The following is a 19,401-nucleotide window of genomic DNA, read 5'->3' as shown; positions in this document are numbered from 1 at the left end:
GAGGGCAATAATTACACGAGGGACGAACGATTTCCCCAGAATCACTACCGGACTACATTCTTTAAAAATTCGTTAAAGCAAGGGCAAGCGTGCTTACTCTGACCTCTTGATTTTGAAAAAGTGTAATTTTTATTTTAAGAGTTTTTTCTAAAAAGTTAAAGAAAGAAAGATATGTACACTTCTGGAGCAAGTGGTCAGGAAATGACATTTTCTTCTCTTATCATTCAAACAATTATTTTTAAATTTGACCATATTGTATTTCCAGGTTTCATTCATTCATTTAATAATGTGCTTTTAGCCTCAGTGTTAATTATATATTTCGCTTGAAAAGCCGCAGACCTAGCATTTATTTATTTCGGTGAAATTGTATTCAAACTGGCTCAAAACAGTACTGGAGTAAATATTATGCCAAGAATTAAGTTAAATTATTTATTATTTACCCAAATATTATTTTACTTATTTATTTTTCGTAATTTTTGCTCTTTGATTCTTTTTTCAACTTAGCACCCTCACGATTCCACGATTTCCCTTATTCTCATAAATAAACATTCGGCTCCTGATAACCAGCGAAAAATTTGATAGATCACCTCATTTATTCACAAACTAAAATTGTTTTACATAACATATTCGCACGTCCACTCCTTATCTTAATACGGTGTGACAGCGCCATTTAAAAATTAAAACCGACTGGTAGAACAGAATGACGTGTTGTATTTCGCCCTCACGCGAATCCCTTCCGGTGGAATTATTTTAAAATTTCTCCCCGCGCCGCCCCCGGGCCACATTCATTAACTTAAACTCCAATCTAACTTCGTTAGCCGCCATTAATATTTATGGGAGTTGCACAATAGCTTCGATTAATAGAGAAACACTAATCAGCCCTTGGAAAAAGCGGACTGAGGGGCAGATCAAGGCGAGTTAGCGCCTTTCTTAATTAGTCACGTACATACGTCATTTCCGCCTCCGACGAGAAAAAATAGAATTAGATGAGATCTTTTTTTCTATTTTTGCTCGTTACGATTTTGAATGGGGACGATTTCGGTTATAATGGGGTGATTACGGGATGAAAGAAGACGTTAAAGTGGGGGCGGTTCGCCCATAGCTAAATAAAATTAATGGAAGTCCACTCGACTCGAGTTTTAAATTACTTTCGGGGTGGGACAGGTGGGTAAAAGTGCATAAAAGCGTCGGAAGTAGTAATTATGCAGCAGGACTGAGGGCGTGATTGCGATATCGAAGGACACGACAGGATTCTAATTGAATGGGTTGGGGCAAAGGATAATAAAAATACTTGGCGGGGTAATATCACGGAATTGCGGTGGGTGGGGTGGTCGCTGCCACGATCGGAAACTTGCACGCAATTTCAACTTTTAAACAACAATTTTGGCGTTTATCTAGGAGAATGCGCCCTTATCGGGGGTTGGATTTAATGGCGCTATCTCCGTTGGTGTCGCCGATTTTGTAACAATAAACCAGGAGTCGGTCGTTATAAAAATTATCCGATAGCGACGTGATTACAGAGGGAAATAAATATGGGAGGGGCGAACACTGCAATCGGAAACTTGTCCAGGATTAATGTAGCACATGTTTTGCTCGCTGATTTTGCTGCCGCGAGGCACTCGGCTGCGCCTCGCGCTTGTCACCAAGCATGAATGAGCTTATGAATTATTTCCAAAAAGTTTTCCGAGCTCATGAATATATTTTTTGTGTTGCGAATAATAATTGCCTAGGCTGTCTTTTGAAGCATTAGGCAGGGAACAATTTGCAAAATTGTAAACAAAAGCAATCAATAATTATCTCTTTACATAATTTATGGTGACAGGACAATTATCGGTTTTGTCGGTTTCGTTGCTAACTTACTAAACAGACCAACAGATAGCGTCACGGTCAGCGTCCGAAAAAAATACTTTTCGTCCGATTATGAGTCCGTAAAATTACCGTTTTCATTAAGGGTGTCTAAAATTGTTATTTGTGTATCAAGGCCCAAAAGACCAACAGATGGCGCCACTGTCCATGCCTTGAAAAGTGCGTCCGAAAAAGTGCGTACTAAAAAGTGCGTACGAAAAAGTACGTCCGAAAAAGTGCGTACGAAAAAGTGCGTACGAAAAAGTGCGTCCGAAAAAGAGTTACTTCTTGTCCGCATGGGAGTACGTAAAATTACCTTTTTCATTAAGGGTTCTTAAAAAATGATTTATCGTTAGCGTGCCTGACCGAGCCATTATAATGTTTTATTAGTAGAGGTTGCGGTAGTTTTGGAAAAGTTGGAGCGTACACATTGTAAAATGTATACATCAGAAAGTATACACTTGTTAATTAATCCTCACAGAACGAAAACAGTTACAAAACAAGTTGCAAAATTGAAATGTATTGTTCAAATTTTTTACCTGTGAAACACATTCACGCGCTGTCTATTCTCGGTCAGTTATTTAATTTGTTCCAGTGGTTTACTTACCGTCAAAGAGCAACAACAAGCTGGCTTGGGGCGTACTTACCAAAATAAGAGGAAATAGTAAAAATGGTAATCGTGAGCGACTCGTGCCAGGAAGCAAAATATGAAGCTTGTAAGTATCGATTGGTCCTTGTCACGTCAATTTCCATCATCGGAAAGAGCATCCCAACAAGGAAACGTTTGAATACAATAAATCCGGAAGCACTTTGACGCGAAACGAATAAATCCAAACACACCGACTCGATTACTTCCAATTTGCGAAAACCCAGTAATTAATTTATCTCGGTCAAATGCGAGAATAAGAACGAAGCGAGAGTGTTAGAAATCGGCAAATGAAGCGTGCACAAGTTTTTTCAAGAGAATTTATTGTCACGAGTACATGAAATTCGTCAATTCGAGAACAACAAGTCCCTCAGTTCGAGCACGTCTTCGCGGAGGACGTTCCTAAACTCCTCGTTCGTGTTATAAGATTCTACGATGCATCTCCCCCTCTCCTCGAAGACGAATTTCCGGAAACTTTCCTCCGACTTCATCGCATCTCCATAAATTTCGTCGGCCACGAAAGTAAAAGAATGATCCACAATCGCATGAACTTTTCCAACCAACTTGAAATTATCGCAAGAGCGAACGAACTCGCTCTTCGGGGGGAGTATCTCAGGATCTAAGCCGGCCCTCACCAGCGCCGCGCCCAAGCTGTCGAAGTAGTGACGGGTCAAGGCCGCGTAGTGCTGGGCGCGCAACTCGCGACTGCTGTTGGTCATGAGGAACTCCGCCACGTCCAGCTCCAGAGGGCCGTACTTGATTAGTTGGAAGTCCACGAGTTTGGTCTCGACGGGGATGGTGTCTTTGTACTGGTGCAAAAAATTGCTGGTCCACAGGTCGTTGTGCAGCAGTCCCGAAATCAGACCGACGGTGGGGCTGTCGTCGGCCAAAAGCTCCAAAAGCTTCGATTTGAAGGAGGCGTGGGTTATGTGGGTCTCGGGGATCAGGTCTATCAAAGCAAACACTCCTTCGATGGAGCTTTGCATCCATCTGGTAGCGATCGTTTCTTCTTTGGATGCGAATTTGTCTTCGAGGATCTGGGCGTTGTCGTCGACCAAAGAGTACTTTCGCCCCAGCGCTTTGCTTTTCTTTGTCTCGTAGATGAGGCCGGCTGCGTGGAGCTTGGCCACGGTCTCCAAGCAGCGCTGGCAGTGCTCTAGGTCTAGAAGTCTCCTCTTGGGAGTACCTTTGTAATGTGCTTTGGACAAGTCCTCCAAAACCACCACACCTGGTTTGAAGAAATAACCACGAGGGGCGAACGAAGTGTCGATACCCTCCTTCTCAAACTCCTCCAAGAGATTATAAAAGAAAACTTCCTTCTCGTAGATTTGGACTGTTTTGGAGAACTCGACCATCATAGGGTTGGTACTTAGAGTCTTGACGAAGAAGTCGCACTCGTGTGGTTCGTCCTGGTAAATGTATTCGACTCGGAGGGTGAAGTGCTCCCCCACAAGTCCTTGCAAAGGATTGTGGAACGGCAACACTCGGAAAGAACTTATTTGAAATGATGTCGTTTTGAGGAGCGCCTCCAAGACTTTTTGGCAGTCGTCCTGTTCCAGGATAGCGTCGGCCATGCTGCAACAAACCAAGCCAACTTACTCGCCTCGTCCAAAAATGCAACTTACTCGCGCAGAAAAATTGTTCGCAGGTTCGTCAACCACTGAACCGATAAGAAATCGCACGATTTACTATCGAAAATCCGATATTGACATAATGATAAGTCTTGGATTAATCTTAGTGAAAGTGTGCAGTACAGCGTTGTCTGTTTTACGTCAACTGGTCTCGGCTAAATGACTCGTGAAGAGTTAATGAACGAGTCTTGGGGTTTCCACTCTTTGTTGTACTTCTGCGCTGCCAATTAAATTGTTGCTGGCGCGTCACTAAAAAACTATGTTTATTGGGAATCATTCGATAATTTTTTCAAGCCGATAAAGCGTATTGAGTTAATCATTCGTGCCAAGGCCAACCACAGGTGGTCGCAATGTATCAATCCAAGTGATTAATTACATTTTGTTCACAGCGGTGCCAACACGAAGTGGGTAAAAAATTGTGCCATAGATAAGATTTTTAGATTTGATGTGTTGATGTTTACGCAATGTGACGAATAACAGCGAAATCATGTTTATTATAGATATTATGATGCGATCTTTATCTTGTTCTGTTACGTTATATGCAATTGATTTAAATCAATTTAAGGTGAGTCTCATTTACTCACTGTAAATTCATCACAGACTTGTCTTTCTTCCAAATCTCTTTAAGACTAATAAATTGCGTGCTCCAATGCCAAAGTATTGTTCAGCTCTGTTTTGTTCGACCTTGACCTTTTATGAAGTGATGTTCCAACAAACTAGATTAAATTAAATTAAAATAAATAAAATATCTACGAATAATTAATATATTGAAGTGATCCCTAATTGTTCTTTATTCTTTTACATTTCATGAGTTATTTATCAAAGATTTCAATTTTTTCTATTCCTGCTTTGAACGAATTATTTTCACTTCCTTACTGGCAGCCTATAAGGACAATATTGCACCTTGTAAGCTCTTTCTTTTCTACTCTTAATTCACTGAAAGGAAACCGTTCGACAATAATTTTTATATTTTACTAAGCTAAACCTTGATACTTGTAACTTTTTTTTTTTTATAAAATTGTCTTCCCCTTTCACCATATTGGCCTATCAGGTACCTTGCGGTCGACTAATTTTTTTCCCTTTTCCCTTTGGTGGTGCGGCGGGGCTCTGGGGTACTTTAGTACTAAAAAAAATATGTGTTCCCATTAAAAAAAAATTTTTTGACAGTTCAGCCTTGAAGCCCTTAGGGCTATACGGGAATTTATTAGGCCTTTTTGTAGCCTATTCATAACCATTTAATTTGGTGTATAAATAATTAAAATCCTCCAATAAATAAGAGACTTATGGACTCATATTTTTTTTTGGGGGACACCCTGTATATTTTGTTAAAAGCAAATTACTTCCTTGCAATATTTTTTCGTTTTAAAGAAACACAAGACTAAAGACAAAAATGTTACATGTGAAAGGGTCTCAACTGGGAAGGTGCTTAATCATAAAGAGTTGCAATAAACATTTTATTTGTTCATTTTATTCCATATAATATTTTATCGGCAAATATAAAGCTGAATTAAATTATAAATAATTATTTAGTTAAGCAACCCTAATTTTTAAGAAACTTCTCAATGTATCAAATAATAAATATAGACTGTCTATAAAAGAATGTAGGATCGCAGATGGCTCTGGGATTTGAATTTGCCACCTCGTTCAAATTCATCGCAAACTGTCAAATACTCACAAGCTGTCAACGCAAAGTCAGCTTAACCTCATTTCCGCTTTCGAAGTCCTGCTTTGTTGTTTCTTGCGTTCCTGGTCTGTTTACTTAAAAAAAAAGGTTTTTTCCAAAGCTAGATAATTTCCGATGATGTTACAAAGGTATTGTCTGTTTTTATATTGAAAATCAGCATAATTTTATAACCTCGCAAATATTTTATAAGTAATTGCTAAAATGGTCTTCGCACTTGAACAGAATAAGTTCATTACAATATGTTATTACCGCAAGGGTGTTAAAAGAAACGGAGAATGGACAAACAGCGTTTAAGCTTGCAAAGAAGAATTTTTAGCCAACTACCCGGACCAAAATGTTTTAGAAAAGTCCCTCGCAGCTCACATACATCGAATTTTTAATAGTTTTGTTACTACCGGTAATGTTGAAAATGGGAAATCCAGGTCGTCACAAGGTGATTGAAGATGTAGTTGAAAACATATAAGATAAATACGTAATTTGTTGAGAGTGTTGAGACCTATCAATAATGCGTTTCATTATTTTATGTTTATTTCATTTTCTTTGTAAAGCACCTATTTTGTTAGTTAGGCAACCAGTAAAACAAATTTGTTCTAAGGGTTGCATATCGTAGATCATACTAACATTATTCGATTTCTGGTGAAAGAGTGGGCAAACTTTCAACGCCTACCAGGATCCCACATTCATTTATAAACACTCTACAATATCAATAAAGAATTAATTCATAATGTCGGGAGATATTTTCATAAATTGACGGCTTAAGAGAAATAGATAAACAACTGTAAAACATGTTTGCTAAAAATATGCTGTACATATGAAAATTAATGAGTTAAAGGAAATTTTTCTAATTATAAGTAATTAAACAAGTTGCGATCTATGAAAATAGATGATAATTTATAAATAATTCCTCTTGATGACATAATTGTATTTTTTTGTTCCTCAAAAACAAATGGTTCAATGTTTTTGTACAAAATGTTTTGAAAACATCCATAACAGCATCCCTAATGATGGGGGATGTTCTGTTTTCTTTGTTTACTTATTTAAAGATTTCTCTTGCTTTTAATAAACATACATTTTTTCAATTTCAATTTAAATCGATAAAGGCCAAGTTATTAAAGATATTTGTCAGATCGTAGTTGCCTCTGATTTGTGGTAGATTTCACAGACCATCAACAGAATTAAGACTTTCAAAACCCGTATAAAACATGGGAGACACTGACAACACTAGCGCTGCTCTAGCGTTAGGCCAAACTAAATTACCGAATCTACTCCTTAATCCGATCGGGAATTTCCGTTTAAAAAGAAGGTTGATTTGAATATTAATTAATAATGTCATCAGTAATTTTGACTTTTCTAATTTCTGTCAAGGTTTAGTCAATAAATTTTATAAATTATTCTACAAAATAAATTACTCCAAACCAGTACCTTGAGATAATTTTTCGTTATCTTTTTATTTGGTAAGTTATCTTTTTTTTTTTGAAAAAGTACGAAATATGGTTTTTCAGATCGCAATTTTTATTTTATTTATTTGGATATGGGAAAAATTAAACATAAATGCTTTGTAAACAACAAGATCGGCGATAAAAAATAAACATTTTAAATATCCAAAATTAGAAGAACAAAGGAAACTATGGATAGAAGCTTTAGGTAAATGTTGCACCACCCTTCAAAACAGATAATGCCTTTATTTGCGAGAAACATTTTAGCAACAATTTCTTTGCTCAAAAAACAAAACTTCATAAATACGCCCTGCCGTCGATTTTTCTTCGTGAAGACAAACAAACTTCAATAAATAATGTTAGACCAGCTGAACAAATTGAAAATTCTACGATTACTGAAAATCCCACTGTAGAGAATCTAATCCTTCCTGTTATGCCCAAGGCCCAAAATAGACACCCAACAAAATCTTCTAGTGTGTTGCAAGTACATACTTGAATGCAAGAAAGTTAGTAGTCGTACTTCAAAAGGTAGAAACTTTTATTATATGGACCGATATCAGCGAAAAACAATTTCAAAATTAAAAAATCTTTTGCACGATTCTAAAATTATCTCCAGAAATTTTAGAAGTTAACGCAAAATCAAATTATTGAACTAAATCCACCCTTCAATTCAGTTTCACTCGCCTTAAACTAGCCCACTCATGCCCAAAAAATCCCAATTTACACACAAACTCGTTTAATGAACTACTAATTTGTTGTATATGTTAGAATTTGTATTAAAATGTTTAATACTTATTTAGTCGTTTCTATTTTTTTTAAATAAGTATCAATTTAAATCAAATTGAAAAAAAAATAGGCAACTAGGTATACAGAAAGTCAGATTATGCAACTTGTTATACATTAATTTGGCCTAACGCTCGGGCAGCGCCACTTGAGCGCGTCTCCGAAAATGTAATCCCACTTGACAGTCTTACTATAGTTTAATTGTCTGTGGTAGATTTGTCGCCTCTCCTGGATCTGTAAATTTGATGTTTTACACATCGTACTCTTCTCATTTTGCAGTTTTCATTGTTTATCCCTTTTCAAACTGTTAATTACAGTGTCCTGAATTGATCAAGGCAGCAAAAAAGTCTTTTTCAAGACTAATCGTGCATGACATTTATTGTTGTAATGAGAAGTAAATATTTTTTACATCTAAACGTAAACACCCTCTTGCTTTAACGATAATAAAAATGGTTTATTCCCTGGAAAAAGATACATTTATAGTAATGTCCTGTTATCGAAATGAAACATTCAACAAGAACGAGTGCAATTATTCAGTGTCGATGTGCAAGAAACGATACCTTATGAAATATACCGATGTTCGAATGTCTTTTAGTGGCCCACATTAGACGTGTAATCAATAGATTTGTTCGAATTGGAAGTGTAATTAATGAAGAAAATATTAACTGGAAGAAGTTGAAAAAGTTGTCCTTGGAGAACACTAGGTACAGTTGTTTTTGTAACATGTCTTAGCTTTTGGCATTTTACAATAAAATTGAAAATGCAACCCACAATACATTTCCAAAGTTAACGTGGATAATTGTTTTTTGATTTAGAAAACATAAAACATAGTTAGCTGTGCAGTTTCGTAAATTTTGACATAAACGTCATTCGCTTGTTTAAATGAAATTGTGAAAAAACGAAGAGTTTTTGGGAAAATGTTTATTGTCTGCATAAACACGCAACGGCAGAAGCATTTTTAGTACATTCGCCATGAATCAGGATCATGTCTCATCGTTCGAATACATTTTAATTGGGCATTTTATCATTTTCGTAAAGGTCAGTTGTGACAAATAAAATTATTGGAAATCATGGATTCATAATTTCATTTTAAACAATACGATATTTAAAATAGCCACGTTAATTTTGGAAGTGTATTGTGGGTTGCATTTTCAATTCCGCCGGGCTCATTGTCACTCATGAAATACCCTGTATTATTTAGAAACCCCTTGTTTTAGGCAACCAAGTAATCATACCAACTACATATTTATATTTTTCTATTTTTATTTATAGGTTAACTTAGTGAGAATGCCGTTTAACGTCATTTGAAGCAAAATCAATTCCGTTCTAATTTTCTTTGAGATCAACAAACAATTTTTTTTGACACTTGAACAAAAAAAACATATTTTTCAATTGCCATTTCGGTTTAAAAAACGTCACTTTCACGCGCTAATGCGAAAATAACTTTTCTTTTCCTACAAAGGAATTTGATCCTTTAAATAATCAAACGAAAATTTGGAAACTTATCAATAATTAAGAGCGTTGTTTGTAAACAAACAATAAAAATAAACGTTCATTACCTTAATTAGGACTTTTTTACGATTTCAGAATCAGATATCCTTTGACATTTTACAGAACTAATTATTCAAGGAAACTTGAGTGTTCTTTAATAAATATTTGAACGTTCGTAGAAAAAATTTCGACTTCGAGAAAAAAAAATTTAAAAACCTTTCTGAAGGTTGTAATAATTATTTGATTGTTTTTGTTCGCATCGGGCGTATCTGTTGGCTGTAGAGAAGTGAGAATAATAAAAGTAAAAGCGAAGCGTATGGAAATAATGAGTTAATTGGAAATTTTCAGCATGACGGTGTCTTTTTCCCAATTCCCAAAGTTCGCAGTGTGGGTTTTGAGCCGGGTCTGATATCCACTATAAATCCCTTATAGATTATGAGATAAATGAGGATACAAACACAAAGCGATCGTGTACATTAACTTATAGCCTTAGGATATTAATTAGCGTTTAACGTGACTTTAATAACTGAGATAAACCGAAGAGAATCCTCCAAACTCGAAATGTTGCACAACAGCCACTTCCGATAATTTCGATAAATCGACGTCGCCCAAAAAACGCTTTTCCGAAACCCGGACCGCGCCCTCGACAAATGAAAAAAGTGAAAGCGGGAGACAGCGCGAAAGCTCGCGTTCCGAAGCTTTTTACAAATTACTTTTAATTCTTGGAGATAATGGAGGTATTAAGAATAAAATTCTTTAGGTTTGTCTGGGCGCATCATATTCGCCACTTTATCTTTCACGCTCCAGAAAGAAACGGGACCTCCGAACGAATGTTTTATTTAATTTGAAAAGTTTGCACCGTTAAATCGCGCCGGATTATTATACGGCATCACGCTTGATAATAACTAAGTGGATGCGTACAATAAACGCAACCTTTTGCGGTTGCGTTAACACACCCTATAAAATTACAAACTTCCTACATTTACACGTCATAATCCTTACACAACCTGAACTAATCTGGGGGAGACGCGTCGACAAAGGACTCACAGAGCTCCCCTCCGACAGGAACGCCGGAATTGGACTCGACGTCCTTATTAAATATCTGCGGCGGGACGGGTCCTGCGGGTCGACGGCGGGTCGGTGCGCGTCCTGCGAAAAAATCCGCCGCCTCCGGGGGCGAATAGAGCTTCCGCGCGTCGCGATCCCCGCCGCGGGGGTGTTACTTCTGTGGGAGGACGGCGGGAATTGTAGCGTTTGAGGTATAATAATTGTTTGGACCCTTCGGCATTCACGGACGAAACAAGGGGTGCGCCCAGATAACACTAGATGTAATTGCCGGTACGCTGGATCTGTCCTGTTATGAAATCATTTGAATTAGGGGGAATAGATTCGGCTTTGTCCTGATCTAGCGCGTGGTTTTTAACAAACCGCGCCGTTTCTTTCGTGACAAGTGAAATGATTAATAGATCGCGTCGGGGGAAAATTTTCTTGTGTGCTCCCACAGATAAGCAATTCGAAATAAGAGGAAAAGAAAGCGCGCTTCAAATCATCTCGGCAATATCTCTTATTTTTTAAATAGGACCAGGTTTGGGGCTTTGTAATGGAGCAAAAGCGAATTTACGATCGCAACGGATTGGGATGTTTTGTTCGCAAATTAGTGAACGTCTTGTAGTTGCTGAGGATGCTGCTTTAGTTGGAGGGGCGGAGATGCGATCAAACAACAATAAACGTTTACTTAATAATAACAGGGATAACAACAATATACATTTCATGGGAGCTGGATTCGGTTGGGAATGTATCACTTCTTCCGGAATCTGGAGGGAAAGCAACGAAGCGGGTTGCTAGATGGGAACGGATATTTTCTTGTCGTTTCTTGTTACAGCGACCAGATTTAAAAATTGTGTTTTACAAAGTGTGTTGTCGCGAGTGCAACAAAAAAAAAAAATGAATGTGTAACTGTGACACTTTACGAAGAAATGCACAACACATGTCTTGCAGATTGCTTTGCCATCACCCAAAAGACAAAAGTGCTTGTTGCCGTAGTACTAAAGTCCATTCAAAAATCAAAAAACCACCAACGTCGCATTTTCCTCGATAATTACTATCGGCAAGGCTGTTTAGTGTAAAATTTGGTGAGAATTGTAATTTTGAGGTTAAGTGTCTTGATTTTTGGGCATGTTTAAGTAAAAATAATAAGAATCAATAAATAAATGAAACGTGCTGCTAATAAAACAATATGAACGGAATTCAAAGCAATTGAATTTTATTTTGAATCAAATAAATGTCATAATTTATAGTTACCAACATAGTATGAAAAAATACGTTAGTAACTTTTTTTTTGCAAAATGGTGGATGCGCCGGGAAATATTTTAAACAATCCTAGAGTCTCAGACTATCTAAGGACTGTACATATTTTATATTCTTTGGTAAATTATACTTCATTGGCTTTTCAATCCACGGCCACGTCCATGTCAGTTCTGCAAATGTATTGTGGGTTGCATTTTCAATTCCGTCTGGCTCATTATTATCACCCGTGAAATACCCTGTATATTAATGCACATGCACAACATCCAACACCAGCAACAACACCGAAACCAGGAACACGTTAAGCCGCTTTCCTCATTCACTATTTCCAACTTTACTATGCACATGTCAAATTAACCTGAGTGATTAAATTAACATAGTGGCCAACAACTTTCCAGACAAACACAATATTTGAAATTTAAATGAAATTTTCGCCTGCATTGGAATCGTGTTCAATTATTATCGAATAATATCAGGCGTTACGACGCAAAATGAATTACAATGTCACTTGGAAAACAAAAACTTTAATGTAACGTGTCTTTCCTTTTCATTCTTCCCACCAAACCTGTAATCATTGGGAGCACGCGATGTCGGAACCGTGCACAAGACATTTTTATGCACGATAGAACAATATTTTTCATTAGTTTTTCCTGTGCGCTGATGCATCGATCATTTCCAAAGAAAGTAAAAAGTGCTGTCGCCCCAGTCGTATCTACCGAAGTTTTATTGCGTGCGATGGGCAGACTGCATGGATACGTCAATCAGAAATAGATGCTCAATTCAAATTTGCATGTTGTACAGTCGCAAGCAATAAATTTTGGTCGTCAAGGTCATTCTTTGACGCAATCGAAAATGCTCCATTGTAAAACAGTCGTAAATATCATAACCTATCATCATGTTGTATGACATTAATTGTCTTTTTTTTTGACACTTTGTTGACATGGGCATAATCAGGTTGGGAAATTTTTTAAATTTGTGACAATCCAACCAAATTTTGAAATGACATTGACGGCCAAAATTTATTGCTCGCGACTGTACAATATGGCGAACAGTAATTTTGGTTTATTACATTTAGCGCAGTAGTCAGGGAATCCTGGAATTAAGGATTAAAAGTAAATTTGCATTTAAAAAATATTGTAAAAAGTATCAGACCTATCTGATAAAAATAAATCCAATGAATTCGCTAAACCGTTACAATATTATTTTATACTGAGCCAGGCGGAATTGAAAATGCAACCCACAATAATTATAAATCCATGATGGCTTTGCTTCCAATAATTTTATTTGTCACAACTGACATTTACGAAAAAGTTAAAATGCGACAATCAAAATGTATTCAAACGGTGAGAAATTAAGCCGAATGAATAAAAATGCTTCTGCCGTTGCGCATTTATGCAAACAATAAGCGTTTTCCCAAAAACTTTTCATTTTTTCACAATTTCATTTAACCAAGCGAATGACGTTTCTGTCAAAATTTACGAAACTGCATATAATAGATAACCATGTTTTATACTTTTTAAATCTAAAACAAACATCCACGTTAGCTGTGGACATGTATTGTGGGTTGCATTTTCAATTCCATCGAGCTCATTATCACCCATGAAATACCCTCTACAATGTAAGAATGTGACAAAAATATTTAAGAAATGATACAGTTGGCTGTAAAAAAAACGGAAAATGAAAATATGTAAATTTCGTTTTGTCAAGGCGGTCTCTATTTTAAAATAGAGAGCGCCTTGGTTGTTTCCATTTGTCAATTAATTGTCTACTTGACAATACCTGTCAAATAATTTTTTTAAATGTCATTGAATTTTTACCATAAATCTAACTTATCTCTAGTAAACAGTTTTCACTCTACGAAAAAATTGATTGTAGAAATGTGTCAATTTCAAGGGCGGTAAGAAGAATTAATCAAGTTCCGTTTCGCTACGATGCGTTAATTGAGCGTGTGGAAGTGCGGCAACGTTGAAATCACCTGTACAAGTGAAACCACCCTCTTATTGAAGCGTTCTCTTGTAAAGTCACATTGCAAAACCTCTTCTTGTTTTCGTTGTTCTCATTTAGATATAGTCAGTGAAAATGAAAAAAGTGGCCCTTTATAACCTTATAAGACGAACAGAATTAACCTCAAACTGTCACACATGACGTTTCTGTGCATAACTCTCAAGCTGTGAAAAGTGTTACAGTGTTGTCATGTTTAAACTCTCTAGAGGGACTGGAATGTCAACGTTAATAATATATAATATTCGTAAATTATAATATACATAATACATACTTCCGTTTTGTGCCGATATTTTAATCACATTTATTAATTTACATCGATGAATAATGGTGCTAATATTTTCTTTTAATTATTTTATTAAATAGAATTCTGAGTACGTTCACTAACACAATCATGTTTTGTCACATAAATGAATAAATTCCGAAATAAATCTAACAAAATGTTGGCAACATAGAAAATACCTTCCTGCAAGCAAATAGACAATTTTGTGTCATTTGTATTTACGTTTAGCACACGTAGAATTTATTCACATTGAGTTTCACCTGTCAAATTTATGTCACGTTGCAAACCTGTGCCTCCTTTCCTAGTAATTTTTCGATTGTTATGTTGAAGCAAACAATTTGACGTCCCTAATTGTAAATGTTTGACGTGTGAAATAAAGTTTAAACCACGAAAAGAAAGGTGAAGATTTTATTAAACGCTTATTTTAAAATTACGCTAATTAAATGTAGCTAAAAAGTGAAAAATACCTATCCCGATTCTCCTTTGAAATCTGTCATAACTCAATTATCATAGCATCCTCTTGGTAAAATCTACGTAAGACGTGTTTACTCAGTTATTATTTTGCTCTCGTAAGTTTGAATTAAAATAGTAAAATCAATTTTTAAGCGCTCAAGGAATTACCGCTTCTAAGAACAAATAAATGTAGACAAAAATGTGATATTTTTTAGATTTTTGTCCAAAAAGTTTACAGTTTCTTTTTAGAAAAAACTGTGATGTGTTGCATCTGCCCATATCATTGTCAGTGTAATCCAATTGAACTGGAATTACTCGCTATTGAATTCGAACTAAAACAGATTATTCGAGTCCCAAAGCTCCTATAAATGACTGCTGATAGTTTGCACATTAAATCCACTTAAAAACTATTCTAACTACAGACAGATCCTCATTAAAAAAAAATAGAAAGCAGCCAATACTAAAAATGGTATGTTTACCTTTAGAGTAAAGTGTAAAAAAATTTGATCCTCAACACGAGTTGCGCGATTTTTTGTATTCTTCAAAAAGACAGAAGAATAAAAAGAAGAAACAGTGATTTTTAAAAATTTTTCTTGTTTCCTGTAATTGCATTTTTACACTTGATGGCCATCAATCTAGGCTTTCACCTTTTCCCACCCTTGGTGAAATTTTAACGACGAAAGAATAATTTCGTGGTCTTAAGAACTCATCTCCCGATAAGGCAATTTGCTCAGTATCAAGACCGCAACCTCCATTATTACATTTGTGTTTTTGCACGAAATGAATTAGACGACAGCGGCGCCCATCCCAAATCCTCGTTACATCTCCGTCGATCTCCAGATAATCCAACGGGAACAAAACTGAAAAGCTGAGTTGATTGGTTGCGTTTTTTCCTTGTTGCGTTCGGGGATTAACAGGAAACGGGGTCATCGTCACGATATGGTGATGCGTTTGAACAAGACAATGGCCCGCGCCAAATTTCCACAACCCTCGACAAGAACAAGGAAATGCTAATAACCGTGGACCGTTATCGATTTTATCAGGGGGTTCCGCTGGATCGCTCCCGAAGTGCGATTCGACCTCCTCCAAAGACGGATAACGTGCCCACCGTCCGGATCACGAACAATCACTGATAACCGAACACAAAAGATTGATTGTGGCGTCCGCATTGTGAAAACGGCGCTGTTTGCAGACGTCGGAGGTATGCAATACTAGCTCTGTTCGTTATTGTCGACGAAACAATGCTTAATATGCTGCCGCAGACGGTATTACGGATGATATTGTTCGGACAAGTTCACGTGTGCTCTTGTTATCACCGCAAATGCAATCGTGCGGTAATTGCGCCGCGTTCTTCAAATAGCACAGGTGCGGGACTAAATTCGCTTGTCCAACTCCTTTTGTGACTGGCTGACTCTTGATATGCAAATCCGCATCGATCGCACGCGGGGGGCGGCTCCAGTTAATTAACTTCTTAATAACAATAACTCGATCAGTGAAGTTAAGCAGTGTCGGTTGCAGTCAGTGTTTGGATGGGTGGTCGCACCGTTGCAAGTCAATACTTTTTATTTTTCGCTTTTTTCGGATGCTTGAACTGCTAAAAATTTTAATACGCCAATTGGAACATGCTTCTAATATTATTTTCAAGTTTTCTAGTCAACATAATATGACAGATGAATATTTGCTAAAATGCAATGATATTCAAGAATTTCATTTAACACGGTAAGAATAATTATTAATCAGTTATGCAAATTTTAAAAATAAACACGTTATTAAATTCTCTAGAAAATGTAAACAAAATATGGTGGAGTTTGTTAATGATAAATAATGTTCGTGTGTTTGTTTTGTTGGTTTATAATAAATGACATACCCATTTACATAAATACAAATTCATTAAATGTAAAATGCATACATTTGCTTAAGAAAAATTATGTAATTATGTAAATTTGTATGCAATACATATTACACGTACAAGCCAGCTTTTCATTGGAAATGTATTGATGGTTGCGTTTTAAATTCTGTCAGGTTCATTATCACTTGTGAAATACCCTGTATACTTAACCCAAGGAAAAAAAAACATAGATGACATTTTGGAACAGGATAGCGCTCGAGCCCACATTCCCAGCTTTCGAACCCTCTTTAGCGCCCTTTGGCAGGCTTATTTTCGCAGTAAACATGGAAGCACGCCATCGCCATCTTGTTATGCTTTCCTGCTTAATAATTGATAGGTAGTGCGCGCCTCGAGTGTCGAATAAAATACGGCGAAATATTCAGCAGCGCTAAGCCCCCCTGAATAAGACGTAGCAGGAACATCTATTAAGGTTTATCTGCGTCTTTAAAGCTCGACGGTAGTTTGTTGTAGCGTAAAGTTGTGGTAATTTTTCCGAGGTTTACAGTTACAAACGTAAATCCAACGATCTCGCAGGCGTCTCGAGTACGTCCTCGCCGAACAAAATGTACGTACGGCGGCGCAATTTGAATTTAATACCGGCACCGTTGGAGCTTGGCGGCCACTCGAAAGCTCGGGGGAAAAATGTGCAAGCGACGATTAATCATTCCGGCGGTGATGCCGCCGTGATTGTGGCAAAAGGGAAACAATTCCGCGTCTTGATGATGTCGTAACGCGATGCAGCCGAGAATATGTTCGCTGTTATTAAAAGGAGAAGTGAAAAGTGATGGTCGGTGATTTACGCGCGGAATTAGCATAATAATATGCCGGCGAGATAGGGCGATGAAGACCGGAATGTGGGGCTGGAGATACGGCAAAAATGTGGAAATGTGTTGCCGAGATTGTTATCCGAAAAAATTCAAATGGAAGATTTCTCGCGGATTTTCAGACTTTTGTTTTTCAGTTGGGACGCTTCTATTTACCCCAGCTGGTGGGGTAATGTATTTATTTCTCTAATCATCCTCAAGAAAATGTCAAAGTGTTTTGACAGATCAGGCGGTCACACCCACTGTAGTGTTTTGTTGGTTGCATACCCACAAAAATCCAAGATGTCTCCCTTGTTTTGAATACCTTTACTTGCTCTCCATCGTGTCACAAGTTTCCACAGTCATATTTAAGTACAACTGGGCCGTCCCCAACCATCCGCCGCCGCCGCCGCCCCCGTCGTCAAGACATATTGCTTTGCAAACTACACCCCATGAAAAGTTGATCGTCGTTCGAAGTTGTCTGTGTCCGAACGGCAGTTAATAAATAAAATCCGTGCTGGCACCCTTATAAATAAATCGTGCGAGTGTTTTTACGGTTTTTCCTGCTGATAACCCGACTTAATATTTACCTTGTAGCTTTTTTATGTGTTTGTGCAGCCTCGTCGTTTGATCGAGTCGCTTGAATCCTGTTCCCAATGAAATCAGCTGGATTAGACTTTTTCATCGTGTGTCTTTTTTACGAGTGCGTTTATGACGGCATATTTCGTTGTTTTTGCGCCGCACGGAAGCCCCGCCGTCCCCGCTCCGAAGCAGATAAATCGGTTTATTTTGCAAAAGACGAGATTAACTCGGGCGCTGATTACGCCTCCTGTATTGTTTGGTAAATGAGCTGATCAGCATAAACGGACGCTTTGTTTTCTTCTTATAACGGCTGACGGATAGTTCCGATAGATAATTTCGTCGGGGGGATTACACGTCGGGAACGTGGTAGTTTTTCTCCCGTCGCTGAATAATATACGAGTATACCGCTCAGGGCCTGTATATTTTGGGATTTATCTCGATGGGGGCGCCAGGTGCGCCACCCTTGAAAAAATTTCACACAATCAGTTTAATTAATATCAGCGGAATTTGTTTACGAAAACTCCGATAATTGGAGTCGGTTTTAATTGAATTAATTAAGCGCTGAAGCAGCTGCGGGAGTTGGGACTTGGCATTTTTAACCTAACGACATAATCTTCACAATCCATCCGGAGCTTTCTTAGATTACGACAACACTTGTCGACTCGACTATTTCTCATTTGAGATAAAGGCGGCATCTGAAAGACGCTTTTCCGCTCCAACAATCAAATGCTTTTAATAGATTTCACTTGGTTTTTACAACTTCCGGGGAGATTTTTCTTCTATTATTTTTCCGGGAAGTTTGCGTCCCGATACACCCAAAGCTCGAACCGTTTGAAATTTTTAAAACGGTAGCGGTTGTAAAAATCTTGATTGGAGCAGAGTCAAAGCTCGTATCGGCGTGTTTAAACCGGTATAAAAAAGTTGTTGCTTGTTGGGCCAAAAATTTACAGTTTCTGATTAAACTGAATGGTTGCTGTTAAATCGAAGCTCGTAAATAAGTTTATCGATTGGGGGCTGAGTCGGCTTGACGTGTATTAGCGGATTAATTAAAAATTTACTAGTTTTCGAGAGAATTAAAATGGACGATGCGAAAAGCTGGATGCGCCGGAAAAATCGCTAATGCGGTCGCTGCACTTTTGCTCTTGTTCGGGCTTATTTCATTACTTTTTGTTTTAATTTTGACCGTAGCGTTTTTACCGCGGTTTTGTTGTAGACGAGACGAGATAATTAACATGATTTGCAAGCCAGAGAGCTATTTGTTTTTAATCTGTGCGGAGAGCAAAAAATTTGGAAAATTTCATTTTGCATAAACGATTAATCGGCGGCAAAGCGGCCAAAATTTTATGCAATAAAAGCTCGTAAAAATGTCCCGACCGGCAAAGGCCTTAATTGATTCATCAGTTTTCACATCGAAGCTAAATTAATCTTTGGCGAATTTTGATTCATTTCCCCGATTGAAAAATTTGTACTTTTTCATCAAAACAATTTGGGCGAATGAAAATGAATAAGCCGATGGAAAAAAATCTCCACGCAAAAAATGGAAGCTTTTGTGGGATTTATACATTAATGTT

General features: G+C 37.4%; 1 protein-coding gene across 2 annotated transcripts in view; it reads right to left on the bottom strand.

Annotated features, from left to right (window-relative positions):
* Nucleotides 1-2,781: 2,781 nt before the first annotated feature.
* Nucleotides 2,782-19,401, bottom strand: part of LOC138130385 (uncharacterized) — a 49,342-nt gene continuing 32,722 nt past the window's right edge. Inside the window, exons 1-2 of one of the 2 annotated variants that reach the window (XM_069046828.1) lie at nt 4,117-4,291; nt 2,782-4,066 (exon numbers count right to left, since the gene is read on the bottom strand). In XM_069046828.1, coding sequence (XP_068902929.1) covers nt 2,839-4,065 — 1,227 coding nt within the window. In that variant the 5' untranslated portion in view covers nt 4,066; nt 4,117-4,291 and the 3' untranslated portion in view covers nt 2,782-2,838. Of the gene's footprint in view, nt 4,067-4,116; nt 4,292-19,401 lie in introns of those variants that run through there. The other variant, XM_069046829.1, reaches the window with a different exon arrangement.

The sequence above is a fragment of the Tenebrio molitor genome, chromosome 5 (assembly GCF_963966145.1).
Source record: "Tenebrio molitor chromosome 5, icTenMoli1.1, whole genome shotgun sequence".
NCBI classification, from domain to species: domain Eukaryota; kingdom Metazoa; phylum Arthropoda; class Insecta; order Coleoptera; family Tenebrionidae; genus Tenebrio; species Tenebrio molitor.
Note: the sequence above shows the minus strand (reverse complement) of the source record. Positions and strands in the feature narration are given on the sequence as shown.